Below are 19,671 nucleotides of genomic sequence, written 5' to 3'. Positions count from 1 at the left end.
ATTTCATATGGAGGAGAATACCTGAGCTGTTATCTATACACTATTAGAATACTAAACACCAAATTAAAGCACCGTCTTCATTAAATATACTTCCATATGTTCAACTTATGAATGAAACAGGTTATGTTTTTCTCATTGTAAGAAGATCGAGGACATTTGATCATTGTTATCTCTGAAAGGGCGTTACAGCGAGTGACCAACCAGCGAATGAACGAGCGCTGGGAGAGTTCGATCCGGGGCTCTCATTGGTCCCCGAACGCGTCAATCTCCCGCAGCCCGTGGTTGGTTGCGGAGCAGGTGAAGTGTTGCCTGTGGTTCATCACAGGGCAACAAACAGCAGCGTACGCCGGCGGGGGGACGTCAACGGTGGAGTACGCGTCCATTCAGGGAAAAAAAAGGTCTGACAGAGACCGTTACTGGGGCTTATACATGGAGAGCTGAAACTGAATATGAGTTTAACGTCTTTAATGATGTGCATATCTTCGGCCCTGCTAGTTATTTTCTATGTATATATTGGATTGTGTCAAGCTGCACCCCGCATCAGTCTCTACGATGCGTCGCCTCTCTCCAGGAAGCCCGGCTCAGCCTCCGACACCTGGGAGACCTTCCACACCGACATGCCTCGTACTTTACCCGAGAAGAGGCTCGCTCTCGGGCCTTTAGACGGACTAACACGGTCGCCTGCCATTGTTTCTACCGGCCTCACCACCACCAATAGCCCTATCTCTAAAACTGCGACCACCTTCCAGCCTCCAACGACGGACCCTACTACCACCACCACCACCACTACTACTACCACCTCCACCTCCTCTCCTCTCACTGGAATCATTTCAGCCACTAAAGAACAAATTACAGAGCCCGTGTATAGATTAACCGGCGCCCGCAAACGATCCACCGATGCACAAACATCACTTTTCGGTCCGGAGAAAGCGCTGCAGACCATGGTGTCTATGGTTTCACAACGCTCAGCAAACGACGCCTGGTCTGCGGATAATACGGGCACATCTGTTACCTCTCTACAGAATAGTCAAGGTGAGTAAACCCCTTCAATGTAATGTAGTGTTTAGGCTATACAATGAGTCTAGGTTGTGCAGCTTTATTTGTAAATAATGCGGTATAAATTGGAAAATGATAATAAGACACTGGGGGAGGACACACTCTGGGGGGGGCACTTTAAAAAAAAAAAAAAAAAAAAAGCACACCCATGTTAATGAAATGATTGTAAAAGACATCCTTGTGTAATGTAGGCTATTATAAGGATCAGGATGGTCGCACTTTGGTTTTGACGCAGAGAGCGACCGAATAAACCCGATTGCAACAATAGGCAGACCCGCACACTGCATGCTGTACCCCTGCAAATAATCTGAAAACACCACATCCTGCTTTCCATTCCAAAAAAAACACACTATGTTATTTATTGCATAGGGTTATTTCCTTTCCTGTGTGGCCTATTATATATACAAGAGGCCTTTTTTATCATAGGATGAGGATCAGTGGGTTGGAAAGGGGGGTGTAAGTGTGAGGAGGGGGGGGTTTAAGGTTGATCCTGTCGTTTTTCAGTCATGTATCCAATCTGTCTAGTAGCCCCCCCCCCCTCCCAGCATCCACACAGGCTCTCCATCCTTTTTTTTTTGTGTGTGTGTGTTAAACCTGTAGTGTTATTGATAGTGATATTCACAAGAAATTCCAAGAAGCTGCTCACATAGCTGCTACTATTGTTGTTTTGTGTGGCATATGTAGAACAAGGCCATCCAACCAAAATGGCCAGGCAGCCCAAGCCATGAATGAGCAATGACAGTGGAGCCCCTCCTCTCACAACCCTCACACATCCCAGCATCCATGTGGATGTGTTGTTCTCCAGCAGCAGCAGAAGCAGCAGTAGCAGCAGCAGCACAGGGATACTTGTTCCAAAATGGGTTTTTAATGGTGGTGATAGCCAAAGGTTTTGGGTTTGGGGTTTACAGAGCAGATAAAAGGATGTCCCCCCTTGTTATTAGGAGATGGAGCTTATTGCTTCCTCCTAAATTACATTAATTGCTCTCGGAGTTGCCATTCCCCTATGAGAATATGAAGAATTAGCAGTAAAAATCATTCATTCTTAATTTTTTCCTCCATTTATTGTCTATCAAACACTATACACTCAAAAAACATCATGTTCTAGTTGTTACTTCACTGCGTCCCCTAGACAAAACATCACCTCTAGACTGCTGCGTTTCATTTTCTGACTGATATTGGCCCTTCCCATCAGGGGTCCAGTTCAGTGATGTTTTTTTTTTTCTTCTTCTTCTTGTTTTTTCACATTGACCCTTTGTTCTCCACACTCTGCCCTGTCAGAGATAAGAGGAGGATTAGAAAAGCTGATCAAAATGGCTGTTTTTTGTTTGACTGTGCTGCGGTCATAGAGGGCTGCTTCTAATATTGCTGTTATGTCTCCTGATTTATGGTTCTGGAGTCATAAAACGTGTGAGACCTGGGATGTTCAGACATGGGATGGAATATATTTTCTGTAGGATTCAGGCGTGAAGCTTGTGAATGGCTTTGAATGGGGCAGCAGCTAAAAGGCCGGTTTCATCATCTATTCATGCACTGATTAATTTCTTAATAGATGTGCTAATCGTGTCAAGTGTCAGAAAACAGAAAAAAAGTCAGCTGGTCATAATTTTAGTTTTAATCAAGTGTACGATTTGAGTTTAAAAACAAAAAGAACAGCAGCAAACCTTCACATTGGACTAAGCTCAATCCCGAGCGTGTTTGCTAATTCTCCTTCAAAATTGACTTAATTGATTCATAATAAAAACAATTGTTGATTAATTAAGCGACTAGCTCTAAATTTTAATGACGTATTTTATTTGACACTGATAACCTTCCGTACATGTAACCTTTTTCACTCCTGTTCTCTTTGAATTATCTTTAAATCTCTTGTTTTGCGTCTAAATCATATCTATCAGTCTACCTGCATGTTTCCCACATGAATTCATTCTGCTTGCGTCAGTGTTGCAAATGAACCAAGCTGTAACAGTGGCACGTTCAGCTAATTCCTTCCTCTTTAAATTAAGCATTACTTATCGCTTTTTGTTAGTTTGAGCCCTGAAGTCAAAATGAAACCCACACCCTTCACAATAAAAGCCGTAGCACATCCCAAGCAGTCGGCATTGTTCTTGCGTAAAGGCCAATCACATGATAATATCATGTCAACAAAGGCGTCACCTGAGTTAACGCCTTGCCCCAGTTATACCAGTATCTACTCTAACTGGGGCCTCACCAGCAGACATATATATAAGGTGTGTTTTTTAATATAGTTGAGGTGTTTCCTTTATTCTCAAAGCTCATAATGAGGTTTGACACTGGAAACCGTGAATGGAAAGCGCAGGGATTGTTTGTTTCCAGTGCTGGGGCCCCTCCCACCACTGTAGTTTCCACTGCGGCGCCACAGACGAGCCACGAATCAGCCAAGAGAGGAGTTCCTAGACGCCACTCGTTCTGAACAGCCCCCCCCGTCTGAACACCAGCCGTGCCTTCACACCGCTTCACAGCTTATATCCTATAGACAAGCAGAGAGAGAGGTGAACACAACCTCTATCTCACCCCTTCCTTTCACTCTCATCTACACACAGGTCCAGTCCAATCCACGTCAAAACCTGCTGCGTGGCTTTACAGATCGCCTCACAGGGCCCCCAATCACACACCTAGTGTAGGCGTGATGGGGTTTTTTAAGAATGAAATGTAGTGTATGTGTGTGTTAGTGTGTTTGTGTGTGTGTGAGGGGAGATATGCATTCACTGGATCTCACACATTCTCAGGCGTGATCGGGGCCGACAGTTCTTCAGTGAATGTTACTGTAGCGAAAGGGCCCCGCAGTAGACTCTCACACACACACACACACACACACACACAGGCTTGCATAACCACAGCTCTTTTTTTCTTTCTTAGTTACATAAAAAAAAAGAAAACCATCCAGGCAACAGTGGAAGAGAAGTATAATCTTGATCTTGAGTGGGACGCCAGGGCAGGAATACATTCACATTCAGCTGTCCTTTTTTTTTCTCTTTATCTAACTGCGAGGTGAGCGGCAGTGTGGAAACATACCGCAGAATTGTAGACGTTGCTGTCGGCAGTCTTATCCGTTTTCCTTTTTTTTTTCCACGTCAGATGGCTAAAGCACACACAAATGGAGACGTGCAGTCGGGCCTTCCTTCCTTCGCCGTCTGCCACACCTTACCTGAGTTTAGATGAATAATAGATAAGCACTGGGTGCTCTGCAGGGTCACCCACGAGCCCGTCTGTCATTATATCCTCTGGTTTCTTCAAGTGGACTCAGTTTACCACCTTCATGAAACATATAGTTTATCACCTTTTTATTAGCTGAGGTAATCATATAGAAATAATGATGCCGATTTAATACCAGCACAGCCCCCCCCGAATAACACAAAATGTTAGAGCTGGGCGATTATGGCAAAAATAAATATCACAATTAATTGAACTTTTAACCTCGATTTTGATTAAAGAAAGATTATCTCCACCCTTGATGAACAATGATGTATTTTCTTTTCTTTAGTTTAGTATTTTCCACTGCTGCCCTCACACATGAGGATCTTTAGAGAGTGAAAATAAAGATGTTTGAAGGTGTGACGCTGTGGTTAATGTCTAGTTTACTTGATTAGAACAATGTAAAGATCATGGTTTGGGTTCAAATGATCACTGGAGACAAGTGTTCAAATTCCTTAAAGATATGCCACCTTTACTGTCATGGCAACAGTGAACACCACGATTAATTGACATGAGCAAGATTAAGTCCATTAGAGTTTCTAAATGTGGGTTTCCATTATTTTTCGATGAATTGCCCAGCCAACGTGTCATCGAGGATATAAAAGCAGGCTCAAGATCATCTGTTGAGAAAAATCTGGACACAGAAAGTGAATTAACGCCGGTCGAGCCGAGCAGCTCTCTGTGGACCGTCGCCACGACAACACCGTGAACGCACCAGGCAGCATTGCACGAATGATAGAGGAAGGCTGGTTGTACTAGACGGCTCGTGTTGTCCTAGTGTTAGAGGTTAAGTCTGTGTGTGTGTGTGTGTGTGTGTGTGTGTGTTAAAGCCTGATGTATCTTCCATGTCTCTGTCATAGAGTTCTGTTATTGTTCAAAAAACGATTAACACACACATCATTGAGCCACACCTCTGCATTGGGTGACATGTTCCTTTTTATTATCATGAACACACACACTGCAGTTTACTTTGACTCACACACCCTACTGCTGCCAGGCATACTCATTAGAAATTAAGATGTGTATTAACCCAAGGCTAAAAAATGCACCACTTCCTTGCCTTTTGTGGGATTTGTTGACATTGAGAAAATATCAAATGCTGCCTAACTTTCCCTTTAATGTGTCTTAATTTAATTGGACTGAAATGTTATTAAAATGCTGCTCTTTTACGCAAACTCACAAGCAGTTTTATTGTTTATCAGCAATAATAATCTCAACATACGTGATTAGAAAGCAGGTCAGTAATCTCCGTGCCTTGATATGAGTCCTGGAAGTAGACAAAAGGCAGCGCAGCATCAAAGCAGTCAAAGTCTGCACAGGTCATATATTATTCATTTATTTGGGGCCAGCATTGTGAGTCTTAGAAATGATCAAAATACACAGAAAAAATGTTAATATTCATGTTTTGCTTTCCACAAAAAAAAAAAAGTCCTGGATGTATTTCCTAACCTTTGACAGGGAAGGGGTTTTTCCAGAAAGCTATGTTTATACAAACCTACACGAATGAAGTCTTTAGAGTTTAGATTTATTTCTGGGGTTTTGTGGTTATGGAGAGACGTGGTGGAGACTACTACCCCCCGCCCCCCAAAATAAAGAAACCTCAAACATATTTTAGTAGGCTGTAGTGAAAGATTCCATCCATCCACAAATAACTAGCTTTGATTAAATTCATTATATTTAAAATTCAATAATATTTCCTCTCTCTTTTCTGTCTCCCTTTCGTCGTTGTCAGAGAGTTTCTGTAACTGCAGCAGTGGTGGTGAGGGGATTGAGTATCCGGACGAGTGTGATCAGAGCACAGGTCAGTGCTCGTGTATCTCTGGCTACAGCGGCCTGCAGTGTGAGGACTGCGAGGAGGGATACTTCACTAACGGTACCAGCGGCTGTCTGCCCTGTGCCTGTGACTCCTTCGGTGCGGTGGATCACCTCTGCGACAGGTAAGACCGCTGTCCCCCTCCTTCATCTAGCTGGTTTTTGGGATGAAGGAACCACCCTCTGGTAACCTGAGATGAACTGTTTTCTTTCAACGACAGCAACATCAAGACTAGCTGGTGAACATAGTGGAGCATATAGCAGCTTAAGAGCTATGTTAAGAAGGGTGGAGACCAAAACAGAGCTTAAAGGTGAATGTTGAGCAGAAACATACCATGAAATATATGATGTCTACTAGATATATTAAAAGAGAATTTTTAGCTAACGTCAAGCTTATAAAGGTTAGTGTAGTGTTCACAGCTCATTCTTCTGCAGCCAAGTGGCCAAAAAGATTAAAGCAGTTTCGTTTCAGTTTTGCTAAAGGAAATGCACTGAAATGTGTAATCCCTGGTCGCTCATCACATGATCAAACGCCCCTAGCGGTCAGGACAAATTGGATGTCGGAGCTGGGAATGACGTCATATCCGTGTTTGTGTCGTTCCAGTTAGAAAGTCAGAAAACCAGTTTTAGCCAGGTTAGCCACTGATAGCAATACCAGTTGATAAAAACTCATAAATGAGACAAAACTGCTAATAAACAGGATAATCACACTGTTGATGCATGGGGCTACCATCTTGGATTTTGAGGTCGGGGCTGGGGGGATACGTCCGACTTTCCAAGTCGGAGATCTGACCTCAGGATGGCGTTCCAGTTGAAATTTCTGACTAGGAACTCAGAAATTCCAACTTCGGAGTACAACTGAAACACACCATCAACTAGATGTTAGCGTTAGCCATGGCTAGTAGTTGCACATGGGTTCTGTACATATTTTCTCAGTAACCATGTGATTAGATGATGATAACTGACATGTTTAGCAGCCAAACACACACTTAGAAACATAAATTGTTATGTTCCATATGGTAATTACTGGCTCTTGATCGTTTTAGTTACAATGCTAGAAACGATTATTTAGAGGTGTGATAATACTCTGCTGTGAGTCGGCACCTCTGTATTTGGTGGTTATGTGTTTTACTGGAACAAGACCTCAGCTGATCTTCAGCTCAAGTTTGAACAAAACATCTAATTGTGTCAGTGTGATCCTAACTTGGAAGCAAATCTTCTTTATTAGGCTGAGATTTATTTAGAGCCACAGTGAATACATGTTTTTCAGGTGTCTGTCATATATATCTTGGTTATACATATCACACATGCGGTGGATTTTCACGACAAAGTCAGATGTGGCCTCTGGATGATTAGTTATGTACCTGAAGTGACCTGCAGCTTTTTAGTTTTTTTAAAGGAGTGCTATCTTTAGCAGCATAAGTGCCATGGCCTGCCAAGCCCCAACCAACTGTCTGCTGTGAATTAGGGATTGTTATCTCATCAAGACTCAGACAAGCCATCCCGGGTCTCAACTTCGCTCAGAGGTTCATGTTCATCATAATGTCAGAGCCTCGCACAATCATTATTTTGGCCATTGAGCCGAGCCCCTTGATCCCACAGGCCTCCCTGAAGGCAGTGCTCGCTCCTCGATTTTCAAAGCCAAAAAACACACGGCGGACTCTTCACACGCACCTTCTTCTCCAAGAGTCACAAGAAGTGTGACTCGGAAAGGAGGCCGCGTGCGTAGGTTAGGAACGCGGTAAAAATAGCGGCTGTACTTTGTGTCTCTTAAGTGTGGAAAAGGAATGCTGCTGCTTTTCAAAAGCCTGGGCAAACGTCCACAGCGTGTGGAGGATTTGTGTTGTCATGCTCCGGTACGTACGTCACAGTGATATCTTACATAAGTAAAAAAAAATCCTGGATGGAAACACAGGGTGTGTTTTTTTTTTCTTAATGTTTATAGAGCCTGAGAATGCTGCGTCTCGAGCTCAACGGGGAAGTAGGTGAAGGTGCAGTCAGGAGGGTTATTTCAGGGCTCAGAGCTTTCACACACTAACACACCTAATACAGTCCTTCTCAGACAGTCTGAGCCTGGCCACTGCTAACCCTGCTAGCCTAGCCTAGCCCCCCTCAGGAGCTAATCACGGTGAGTTACACAGATTATCCAGCTTTCCTACCCCCCACCCACCCGACCTGCCTCTTTAGGTTTCTTTCTCATTAAGTAATGAGCCGTCTAGCTTAGACTGAGCCAGTCAATGGTTCAGTCTTGTTCACTGCTATGACAGTGAGAATGTACTGATTTAACACAGTAGTTCATATGTTCAGAAAGTGCACATCCAGCCATCAGGATGAAGAGACATTTAGTAGCTTGAACACTGTACCTTGATGTAACAGTGAGTTTTATTGCCTTAATCCTGCCTAGAATTCCAGGTAGAAATAATGTCTGAGGTATTATACTGTATCAGAACTGGTTAAACTTCCAGGTACTTTTATTAATATTCCACAATCCATTTAAGATACTGGCACTAAGGCACTAAACCGACAACTACTTCAACAATAAATAAAAAACACATGGCCAAAAGTATGTGGACAAAGTGTACGCACACTTAAACAGCCAAGTATGGGCATTAAAGGAGTAGTTTGACATTTTGGAAATGTTAATATCACTCTTGATGCTATGTTACACTAGCCAGCTTAGCTCCAGTGACATATTTACCATACAGACATCCTCTCATCTACCTCTTGGCAAGAAAGTTAAAAAGCCTGTTACCCAATATGATGAACTATTCTGTAAATCTGCTGCTATAACAGCTGTCACTCCTCTGGTTTCATGCTTTCTATCAGACTGTGGAACCTGGCTGCAGCGGATGTTAAATGGGGGTGAGGTCAGGTCAGGTCAGTCAGGTTCTTCCACACCTGAAAACAGGGAAAACAATGTCTTTATAGAGCTGCCTTTGTGCTCAGGGGCATTATCATGTTGAAACAGGAAAGAGCCAAACACAAACAGTGTTGACACAAAGGTGGAAAGACACTGTCGTCTAAAATGCAATCGGAGGTCACTTCAGTAGGTACACCTCTGCAAAATATAATAATCTTATTTTCTTTATATATATACACATGTATGACTTTTCAAAATAAATGTGCTTCACAGGGCAGTAAAGCAGAACAGATTACATAAGAGTAGGGATCAAATAAGTACAATAAAATTAATAAAAAACAATTTTTTAACTTTTAAAACTGGTAAAAGAAAAAAAAACTGATGTTTACACTGAAAACATAGACATGTGTAAAAGTACACACACACACACACACACCGTCCATATAACAAGAATGCCATCACAAAAAAGTAGCTTTTTAACTGTTTTTTAAAATGTTGACACTGATATAGACAGTCAAATGTGCATTCCAGAGTTTGGGGGCCCTGATGGCAAAAGTCTTATCTAGACCTGTCACGATAATTACTTTTGTTGAATGATATATTGTCTCAGAAATAATCATGATAAACGATATTATTGTCATTTGAAGATCAGTTTATTCCACTGATATAATGATTATATAATAGCATAATAATGTAAGGGGGGTGGAGGGTGGGATTGTAGAGTGGGTGCTACATGTGTAAAAACCCAGACTGTCATTATGGTTGGGGACAGAGTTATTAACCTTTAATTCTTCTACAGTCTCCACTCAGGATGTACACAGTGAGGAATGGAGGACACTACTTGTTTAGCCAATGTGACATGAATAGCCTCTTAGCTGCTAATGTGAAGTGTGGAAATACTGAAGTAAACAAATGATCAAGGCCATGTCCATGTATCATATGATAAGTCCATATATAGACATGATGATGTTGATAATTACATTAATGTAAGATAAGTCGATAACGTAATTATTGTGAATCTAATGCCATGAATTCGACATTTACAAAGCTTATATATTTTACGGTTTTTGTTGACGTTATCAGAAAGATGATAATTCTACTTTATCTTTATTACTGAGGTCGTAGTGGGTGGTGGTGGTGAAATAGTGTGTGTTATACTGAATGGTGCTCCCAATATTTTTTCCACTCCATTAAAATAAGTGAGTGGGGCAAAATATTAGAACACTTTTTGCACAGGTGTACCTAATGACATGACCAGTGAGTGTACTACTGTATGCTGTATCATTAAGATTTTACCTTCATTTAACCTAAGACATGATCTTGGGGTGTCCACATACTTTTGGCCATATATTGCAGGACACACGCAGGTTAACATTAGCAATTAACAGCAGCAGCCTCAGGTGTTTATTTGCACTGCAGTTGTGCTTTAATGATGTCATGTGCTTAATTAACCTGACACGCCAGATGGTCTGAGAAGTCGTCCTTAGATACTGTTCGGAAAAGAGCGGGCACTTTTAAAAAAAAACCTCTGCAGGTAATTGGACAAACCATCTGTCTGTCATCGTCTATTACAGTCTTACCTTGCATGGCAGCTGGATTCAGTAGATCCCACGACAATCCTCACTGGAAACCGATTGGTCGGAAACACCAGTGACTTAACTTGAAACCTGACATGATGCATTCATGAGCTCACTTCATCAATCTTGTTTACAACTACTTACAATGAACTACAGATGCAGTTTCACTTCCAGATACCCATAGAGCTGAAGTTGTATTTTTATACACAAAAACAATCGCACACGCTCAGCTCAGCCTGAGCACTTGGAGTGTTTTTCTGTGGAAGCATTACATAACTACAGTTGAGAACATAGCTCAAAGCCAGACAGAGCAAGCTTTTGTGAGGTCGTGTTTGAAGCCCAAGATCTGTATTTTTTTTCATGGCTGAGTATATTCTACATACACTGCATGCTATCAGGAATGTCCCTTGTGTGTGTGTTTGTGTATGTGTGCGTGCATGTGTGCGTGCGTGTGTGTGCGTGTGTGTGTGTTTAGTGCTGCATCACTCTTATTCCCGTGGAGAGCCGACCAAATATAGCTGACATGACATCACAGGGAGATATTTCCAGCAGCTGGGATTGACTGCGATAGAAGACTTATTTTCAGCTATCTTAAAACGTCAATGTAAACTTCTGAATTCTGCATCATCATCATCATCATCATCATCATCATCATCATCCCTTAGAATCAAAGAGAAAGAGCTTTCTGCATGGACAAATATCCAAGACAAGAATATCTGATTTTACTGATTTAACAATAAAACATGTTCAGCATCATGAACTAATGACTTAATGTGCCATGATGTAATAGCACAGAGTGTATCTAATGTCAGGAAGAATAAGTTCAATTTGATTGAGAGGCTGTGACGCACTGGAAGTTTGCCTTCACGCACTTTGCATATTGGGCTCAGTCAACACTGGTAATTCTAACTGCTGTAATATGAAGCTGAGGTCACAATGTGGTTTAACAGTATAGATCTCAGCAGGAACATCAAACAGGGAAACAGTCAGTCCATCAATACAAGAGAACTCTGACTTATTTTTAGGGCCTAAGGTTGTTGATTAACTCACCTTTCACAAGAATTACTGATACTGAGGTGACCTATGCTCACTTCCCTCGTGGTAAACACTCTCTGTGTGTGTGTGTGTGTGTGTGTGTGTGTGTGAAATTGAACATAATTTAGTTTTGGACTATTGGTCAGACAAACCAGACATTTGAAGGCGTTTCCCTGGGATCTAGAGAATCGTGTTGGACATTTTCACTGTTTTCTGGCATGTAATAGGCTCAATTATTAACAACAAAATTAAAAAAATATATATATAAAGTGGAAATATTAGTCCTATAATCATAAATAGTTGTTATTTGCAACCCTAAACAGACAAAGGCTAAGAGTCTTCACAGCCACATAGCTGTTTTATGCTAGGGACATCAAACTAAACAGTAACCTCACTATGGTAACGCGCTAATGCTAATGCTAACGCTAACGCTAAGACTAATGCTAACAATGGCAAGAAAGTATAATATTTACCATGTTTGCCATCTACGTGTGTGTGTGTGTGTGTGTGTGTGTGTGTGTGTGTGTGTGTGTGTGTGTGTGTGTGTGTGTCTGGCATGTTAACAATGGACATGAAACACAAAGTGCAGCTGAGGCGTATTTAGTCAAGCTATAAATTCAAAAGTATTGGACAAACTGAAGATAGCGATAGAAAAGTAAGAGGACCTATCATAGTTTTTATAATCCATCCTGAGGAGCACATGAAGCATAACTCATTTTATGGCAATCCATGATATAGTTTTTGAGACATTGCAGTGGTGCATCAACTAAAAAAACTCCACCTGCCAGAATTTCCTGGATGAACAGTGTTGATGTGAGCTAAAATAAATATGGCTAAACAACAGATGAACTGAGTCTATCCTGGGACACTAAAGCCTGAGTGAAACCCAGACTTAATGAAATTCCTTCAGGGTAAGCAGCTTTTTAAAGCCGGGTGACATCTGTAATTGCATCCTTATTCAATGTTCTTAACAGCCTTAATGAGATTTCCTTCCCTTGTTCAGGGGCCATAACGTGGCATTATGCCTGCAGTCGCTCCTCAAATCATGTGATGTTTAAAATGGACGCACACTGTTAGCCAATTTGTCGAGTTAGGGTCATGCCAGTATTTGACAAAAGAGCAGCAAGCACTAGTATTCGTGTAGAGTTGTAACAGTGGTGCATTTGGGTCAGATCCGGTGGGCATTTGTCTGGGAGGCGTGTTTCTTTTTTACGATAGCCTACTGTACAGCGAGTCGCCACAGTCTGTAATGAAATATTGATCGTGGGTGCAGATGTTTCCGCCTCTGGATTGTGTGTCAGTCTGCAGCGTACGCATCAATGCATCTTTACCCCGCATCATCTGCAGTGACTGTTTATTTGATTTTATTTGCTGCAACATTAATGTGATTACTGTTTAATTCAGTTTAATACAGATGAATTTTTAGGATAGGAAACATTCCGGACATAGAAAGAACAAAAACATGGAAAAAAAAAGCATGAATCATTCACTTTCTGGCTATTTTTGACTAAAATGTCTCTTTTTTTTTTTTTTTAAAGATGTCAGACATATGATCAGCTGAACAGGTTTCCAGGAACTACTGTTACAGTTTCAAACTGACCACCTGCTTTTATTGAAGCATGTGACTGAAGGTGTGTCGCTGTCTAAATGAATGGAAGCTGTGTCATCAGAGAGCAATGGTGGACTTCCTTTACACACACTTACACACTTACAGCACTCATACTGGCCTTTGATTCAATACATAATAGTAGCCCGTTATTCTAGTCTTTAGTAATTATAGTATTTTTTGGGTACTGCCTGAAATGTTCACATATTATCAACTGTAGTATTCATTTTCCAGTCAATCAAACTTTATTTATATAGCAGCTTTCATTCAGGTTCATGTAGTTCAAAGTGATTCACAGCTGACTGACAAGCTGATAATAAGACAGAACAAGTGGAGACCAAAACATTGAGACCATAATAATGATAATGATAAAAAAAAGATTTAGGATTTATGATAAAAACCTAAAATTAAATACATTTTTAAATAAGAGAAATAAATACTAGGTTTAAATGATGGTTTATAAATAAGAGAAAATTAAAAAAAAAAAAAAATATGTATGTAATGTAATAAATGTGTGTTTGTGTAGCCTTAAAGGAACAGTCTGACATTTTGGGATATTTGTCTGTGTGTTGTCAAAGCCTGCGTGTTCCTTCAATATATCCCAAAGGTTATATTTGCACATTACATCCATTTGTATTGATCGTGTGTACTTTATATCCATTATACACATTGAACATGTAAATTTAGATGTACTGTAAAAAAAAAAAAAGCAGCCATTGCTGTTTTAGTAGCAGTTAACTGGATCTATTTATTGACCGACAGCTGAGTCCAGAGATTGTATGCAGCCTTGTTGTCCTTATGTGGCTGTCAATTTTGAGCTGTGTTGTAACTCTAAAATACAGCTAACATTTTGTTCCTTATCAATTATTCTGCAGATGAATCATTATACAAAATACCAATCACAGTTTTCCATAGCTGTCCAAAGTTAACTATAGTTTTTAGTTTGAAAAGCTAATGACTAATGATTCACTGACAAGTCATTTAAACTCTACTGTCTCTGATCTCATCATCTCACTCCAGCAAGCATTATTTTTATTTAATTTTACATTTTTATTGTAGATCCTAAATCTTTTTTTCCCTCACATTTTTATCATTCTTATTTTCTTTGTTTTTGTTCCTTTTCTTTATGTTGCACTTATTGCCAACTCATCAATTGACTATGAATCACTTTGAAGTGCATGAACCTGTGTGAAAGCTTCTATATAAATACATTTTGGACATTTCCTCAAACTTTGGACTGTTCCTCTTTAAAGAAACAGGTTCTTCTATCCAGGGTTAATCCAGAGTTGACAGCTGAAGTGACTCATTGTGAGCTATTTCCTTCCCAGCAGGTGCGACCCAGTATCCTCATCAGCATTACAGATGCTCTGCATCCATGTTTCACCACATTCCACTTGTACACACGATGGCAAATGAGCTAAAATCATGACATATTTCACCTTGACTGTAGTAATCTGTCCTCTGAACACTGGCTCATTTCCTCTCATAAACATTTGGACATGTCTGCTCTTGTATTGAGGACTAAAGCCAGCGTTGGCTACATGGCTGCACATCAAACAATGCAACTAAACCTGCTCAGCGTACTTCCCTGTTTATTTCAACCGGCTATTCATCTCATGGTAATTAAACGGAGGCTGATTGTTTCTTCCTCAGCAGACGAGGATGATCCGACACATGTAACATCAGGGCCAGAAGCAGCAGCAACAGCATCGGCAGCCGCAGAATGGGGTTAAGCTCTGTCGCCCATGTAATACTGACCTACTTAACATGCAGATCTGACGCAGAGCGGCTGGGCCAGCACAGCGAAATCACACCAAAACAATAACAAAACAAAAAAAAAAACACACCCCTCCCTCCTGACCCGAGAGGGCGCAAATTAACACCCGGATTAGCCAGCGCTGAGGGGGAAACGCTACAGAAACATAGAAGCAGAGAGAGAGAGAGAGAGATAGAGAGAGGGAGAGGGAGAGGGAGAGAGAGAGAGAGAGAGAGAGAGAGAGAGAGAGAGAGAGAGAGATGTGTCCTGCAGTTACCCCTCCTCTGGCCCAGCAGTGGACATGCTGCATTTTAGATGACAGGCATCTTTTTTTGAGCCGCCACAGTGTAAGATGAAGGCTCAGGAGACACGGATGACAGATTGTGCCGCATTGCCACAGGTCAGCGTGTGACTGACTGACTGACTGAGTGAAGAGTGAAGAGCAGGGGCCAATGTGGTGCATTTCAAGGACCGCTCCAAGCGTGGTTTATTTGCTGTTTCCGCATCACATCTGGATGGTTTTCCAGCCTTTATCACATTATGAGATATTTGTTAACATCACAGCTTACACATTATTACACATGCGCTTTAGTTATCCTGTGGCGTCTCTCATTCCATTTCCTATGTCCTATTTCCAAATTAGAATAAAAGAAGCATTTCAACAATTTTCTGTGTTATTTAGTGCATCATAAATGAAAGGGAGCAGAGCAGCTGGCTTTACTGGCATGCTGCATGTATGTGGCACAGTTGGCAGCAGGTTTTACTGCACGCTGGTTGGTTGATATGAGAATGATAGGATATACATTCTTCTGTACTGTACATCTCTGGCTGTGGACATAGTGGGCAGTGTTGCCAAAGGAACAGAACTGACTGTTTTTATGGAAATATGATATGGGTTTATTTGCATTAGTGCATCATAATAGATCCAGATACAATATCAGGAAGCAATAGATAGAATGATAGATGTCAGAAAATGAACTTGCTTCTATCAGCAAACACTTAAAGTCTGTGTAAAGTAAGAATAAATATGTGTTCTGAGTTTGACATACCACAGAAAAGTGTGTTGTTAACCACCCTGCCAAATTTGAATGATTAAATAAATCGCCAAATATATGAAATTAGGCTTCAAAGTTGTGTAAAACTCAGTCTCTTTCTCTGCTACCAAATGCTGTGGGTGTGGCCTCCAAGTTCGCTGAAACCCCGACCCCTACCACGTGTCACCTGTCAATCAAAGTCACCACCTCTACCAGAAACATGGACGCTACGTCTGAAAGCTTTCTGCTGCTAACTCAGCTGCTAGCTCAGCGGCTAACTCAGCTAACTGGCTAACTGTAGACTAGGGCTGGGCGATATATCGAGTATACTCGATGTATCGCGGCTTGTTCTCTGTGGGATGTAGAAAATGACTATATCGTGAATATTCGAGTATACATTCAATTTACACGCAGTTTGTTTTTAGTCGCGGCCCGTTGAACTACAGGTTTCTCTCACTCTCTCATCTCTCCGCACAGAGAGATAAAACAAGCGCACCTAATTACGTACATCACATTCTTTTGTGCGTGCAACGTCATATGCCCGGCAGCATGTAGCAGCAGTAGCAGCGATCTCAGGTCGCGGGAGCAGCAGGTGATATGGACAAGTGGAGGAGGGAGATTTAATTCCCAAGAAAAACAATTCAGGATCCATCATCTGGCGGTGGTTTGGGTACAAGAGGGAGGACGTTGAACAAATAACCGTAATATGTAAAGTACGCCATAAAAGCGTCACCACAAAAGCTGGTAGTACAACAAAGTTATATCACCATGTGTGCTTGAAACTCTGCAAGAGCACATCTCCGGCCAGTGACATATATGCACCGACGCAATTGAGTGTGGCGTCTTCTTTTTCCAGAACAGCAATACGACTAAAATAGTTAAAAACAGAAAAGGCCAGATCACACTTGATCCAAGATATAATCTACCTAGTCGCAGATATTTTGCAGAGACACCTTTATATCCTAGTGGCATTATGCACAAAAAGTGCACTTTTATTTAGTGTTGTTTTGAAATGTCATATTAGTTACATCATGCATAAAAGACACTTTATTTGTTTTGAAATGACATGTTTGTGCCACTGCTTAATAACTGTTTAATAAATACAGTTTTGATGAATTTGTTTAGTTGTGATTTACGCTTTTGGCATGAATGTTTAAAATCAGCATATATTAATGTAGTATGAACAATGTTTTAATGTAGAATCATCACACTGGCATAATTGTATGCATCAAAGTGTTAATTCAAGGCTAAGGCAAAATATCGAGATATATATCGTGTATCGTGACATGACTTAAAAATATCGGGATATTAGTAAAAGGCCATATCGCCCAGCCCTACTGTAGACTGTAGTAGTAGTAGTGTGCACTGAATGTATTTATACCTCTACAGCAGCAGGGGCGGGTTTATGCTAATCACCGCCGTGTTACATAGCGGCAGTGATTTTCGGACCCGCCCCCTAAATTCTTAAAAAATGTGCAGGTGCCCTGTTTCAGCATGTTCAGCTCCGTCTATTGTCTGGCACACTTTTATTTTTGTCACACACACACACTGCCGTTGCAGGTCAGCGTGAGCGGCGCGTGCCGTTGAACGTGAGCGGTGGAGAAACCCCACCCGTTTGGCACGACCCGGCAGAGATAAAGGAAGCAAACAAGCAGCGCTGGCTACAAACAAAGTTCCACTTCATGCTCCAACGTGGGCTACGAGTCGCTAAAAATCCCTCTGTGGGTGTGTTTTCCAGCCATGATGTCTTCCACCAGAGTATAAGCAGCGTGTTTGTAGTCTGATGAAGGCTGAATGACTTTAATTGTAACTGTAAATCAGCCAATTAAAAACCTACACACTCTCAAACATAATGAAGGTATTGATGTCACACAGAAAGGACAAAAGGGGCACGGATCACTCCCAGAAGTCGCATCTTTCATTACATCAGCGCTCCTATAATGAGACGATGGTTAAAATATGCAAATGGAAACGATTTAAAATCCACCTTTTTTATTACGACCTACATCACTTACTTTCAGCATCTTCCTGTTGACTCTATAACTGCTGCTCAGGGAGTCGGAAAGTTCCTTTACAGCCTAAAAACATAAAAAGAAAATATGTTCAGACATCAATAATATAGCATGAGTGGAGATGATAAACGGATCTGCAGTTTCATCCGTTTTTCTGCAGCAAATTCGGCGATCAATAACGATGCAGCTGTTTGTCATGCACGTGGCGTGCAGCTGTCAGAAATGACCAATGAGAAGAATTATGACAATACTGTGAATATTGGAGAATTGATGGTCTCCTGAGCATGACCTGATGTTTCCCTGACAGCCACTATGAGATGAATATTTATGCGTTTTATTGTGAAATGTCTGACATTCGTGTTCCCCTGAGGATGAACTGTAATCACTTTGTTGAACTAGGGATTTATTATCTAGCACCAATATCACATCTGAATTAAACACCTGCTGCAAGGTTAATGATATACCAGTTGAAGAGATTTATAATATCAGTATAAATCCAGATGACTCTGTATTAAAATGTCTGATACTAGATATATATATATCATTTTCTTTGCCATTGCCAACACACAGTAAATATTGCTTAAAGGAATAAACAGTGTGTCCTGATGTCAAGACTTATGGCTTAATTTTGAGAAGTGATTAATTTTTTTATAATAAATTCTCAAAATCAATCAATCAAACTGTATTTATACAGCAGCTTTCATACAAGTTCATGTAGTTTAAAGTGCTTCACAGTTGATTGACAAGCTGATAATAAGATAGAACAAGCGACAGCATGAAGAAAAGGAATAAAAACAAAGAACAAGTTATAAAGAACAGTTTGACACCAAAAATAAGAATGATAAAAATGTAAAAAAGAAGAAAAAAATATTTGGGATTAAAATAAAAATCTAAAGTAAAATAAGAAATAAGAGAGAATTAGTGAAAAGTTCATTAAAAGAGTAAAAATTAGGTTACAATGGATTAAGAAGACAAAATAAAAGCTTAAATTGAATAAAAGCTGGACTAAAAACTAGGTTAGAAAAAGAGATTAAGAAAAACAAAAGAAACAGATGAATAAAATCTGTAAGAACATCAAACAAATACGGAGTTATAATAACATAAAGTAGAATACAATGTTGAAACATTAAACCAAATAAAGTAAAAGAAGAATAAAAAGCTACAAATGACTCTTAATCTGAAGGCAGGCTGTTTACGATAAGCTTTTAGAATGAAGCTCTTTACAAGGACACAGTGGAGTTTGTCCTCTGTGTTTTTCTCTCTGGGACTGTTTGGACTGACTTTGTTACAGCAGGGTCACAACACTGCATGTGGATATATTTTTTTGTTATTGTCTGAAGTGTGTTTATGTGTGTGTGTCTGTTTTAGGCAGAATAATGAGGTCTGTAGTGCAGTGCCCACGCCTCACTAAGCATCGCCTCGGGCCTCCTTCATTTGCATTAAGTGTTAGTTGTTTCAACAAAGCTCCGTTTGTATGAAGAGCCACGCACATGCTCCCAGTCACTCACCATTTACTTCAATTGTTTTTCAAGTTATTGTCCACAGATTATGATTCTGAGTCCATTGTCTGGGTTTGAGGGCTCATCAGGCTTGATTTAGCCTTCCTCGGAAATTACCTCAAGTGAGGGTGGGATTATACGGGAATGATGCTGCCATCAGACAGGGACAGTACTGGAATGACTCAAGTACAATTTTAAGAGTACTTGTTCTTTA

General features: G+C 40.7%; 1 protein-coding gene across 1 annotated transcript in view; it reads left to right on the top strand.

The window, feature by feature from the left end:
- Nucleotides 1–336: 336 nt before the first annotated feature.
- The window catches only part of si:ch211-158d24.2 (multiple epidermal growth factor-like domains protein 9), a 40,187-nt gene continuing 20,852 nt past the window's right edge, over nucleotides 337–19,671 (top strand). Inside the window, exons 1-2 of the mRNA XM_053324603.1 lie at nucleotides 337–1,032; nucleotides 5,999–6,203. Coding sequence (XP_053180578.1) covers nucleotides 450–1,032; nucleotides 5,999–6,203 — 788 coding nt within the window. The 5' untranslated portion in view covers nucleotides 337–449. The remainder of the gene's footprint in view (nucleotides 1,033–5,998; nucleotides 6,204–19,671) is intronic.

Source organism: Scomber japonicus, chromosome 9, assembly GCF_027409825.1.
Source record: "Scomber japonicus isolate fScoJap1 chromosome 9, fScoJap1.pri, whole genome shotgun sequence".
Lineage (NCBI taxonomy): Eukaryota > Metazoa > Chordata > Actinopteri > Scombriformes > Scombridae > Scomber > Scomber japonicus.
Note: the sequence above shows the minus strand (reverse complement) of the source record. Positions and strands in the feature narration are given on the sequence as shown.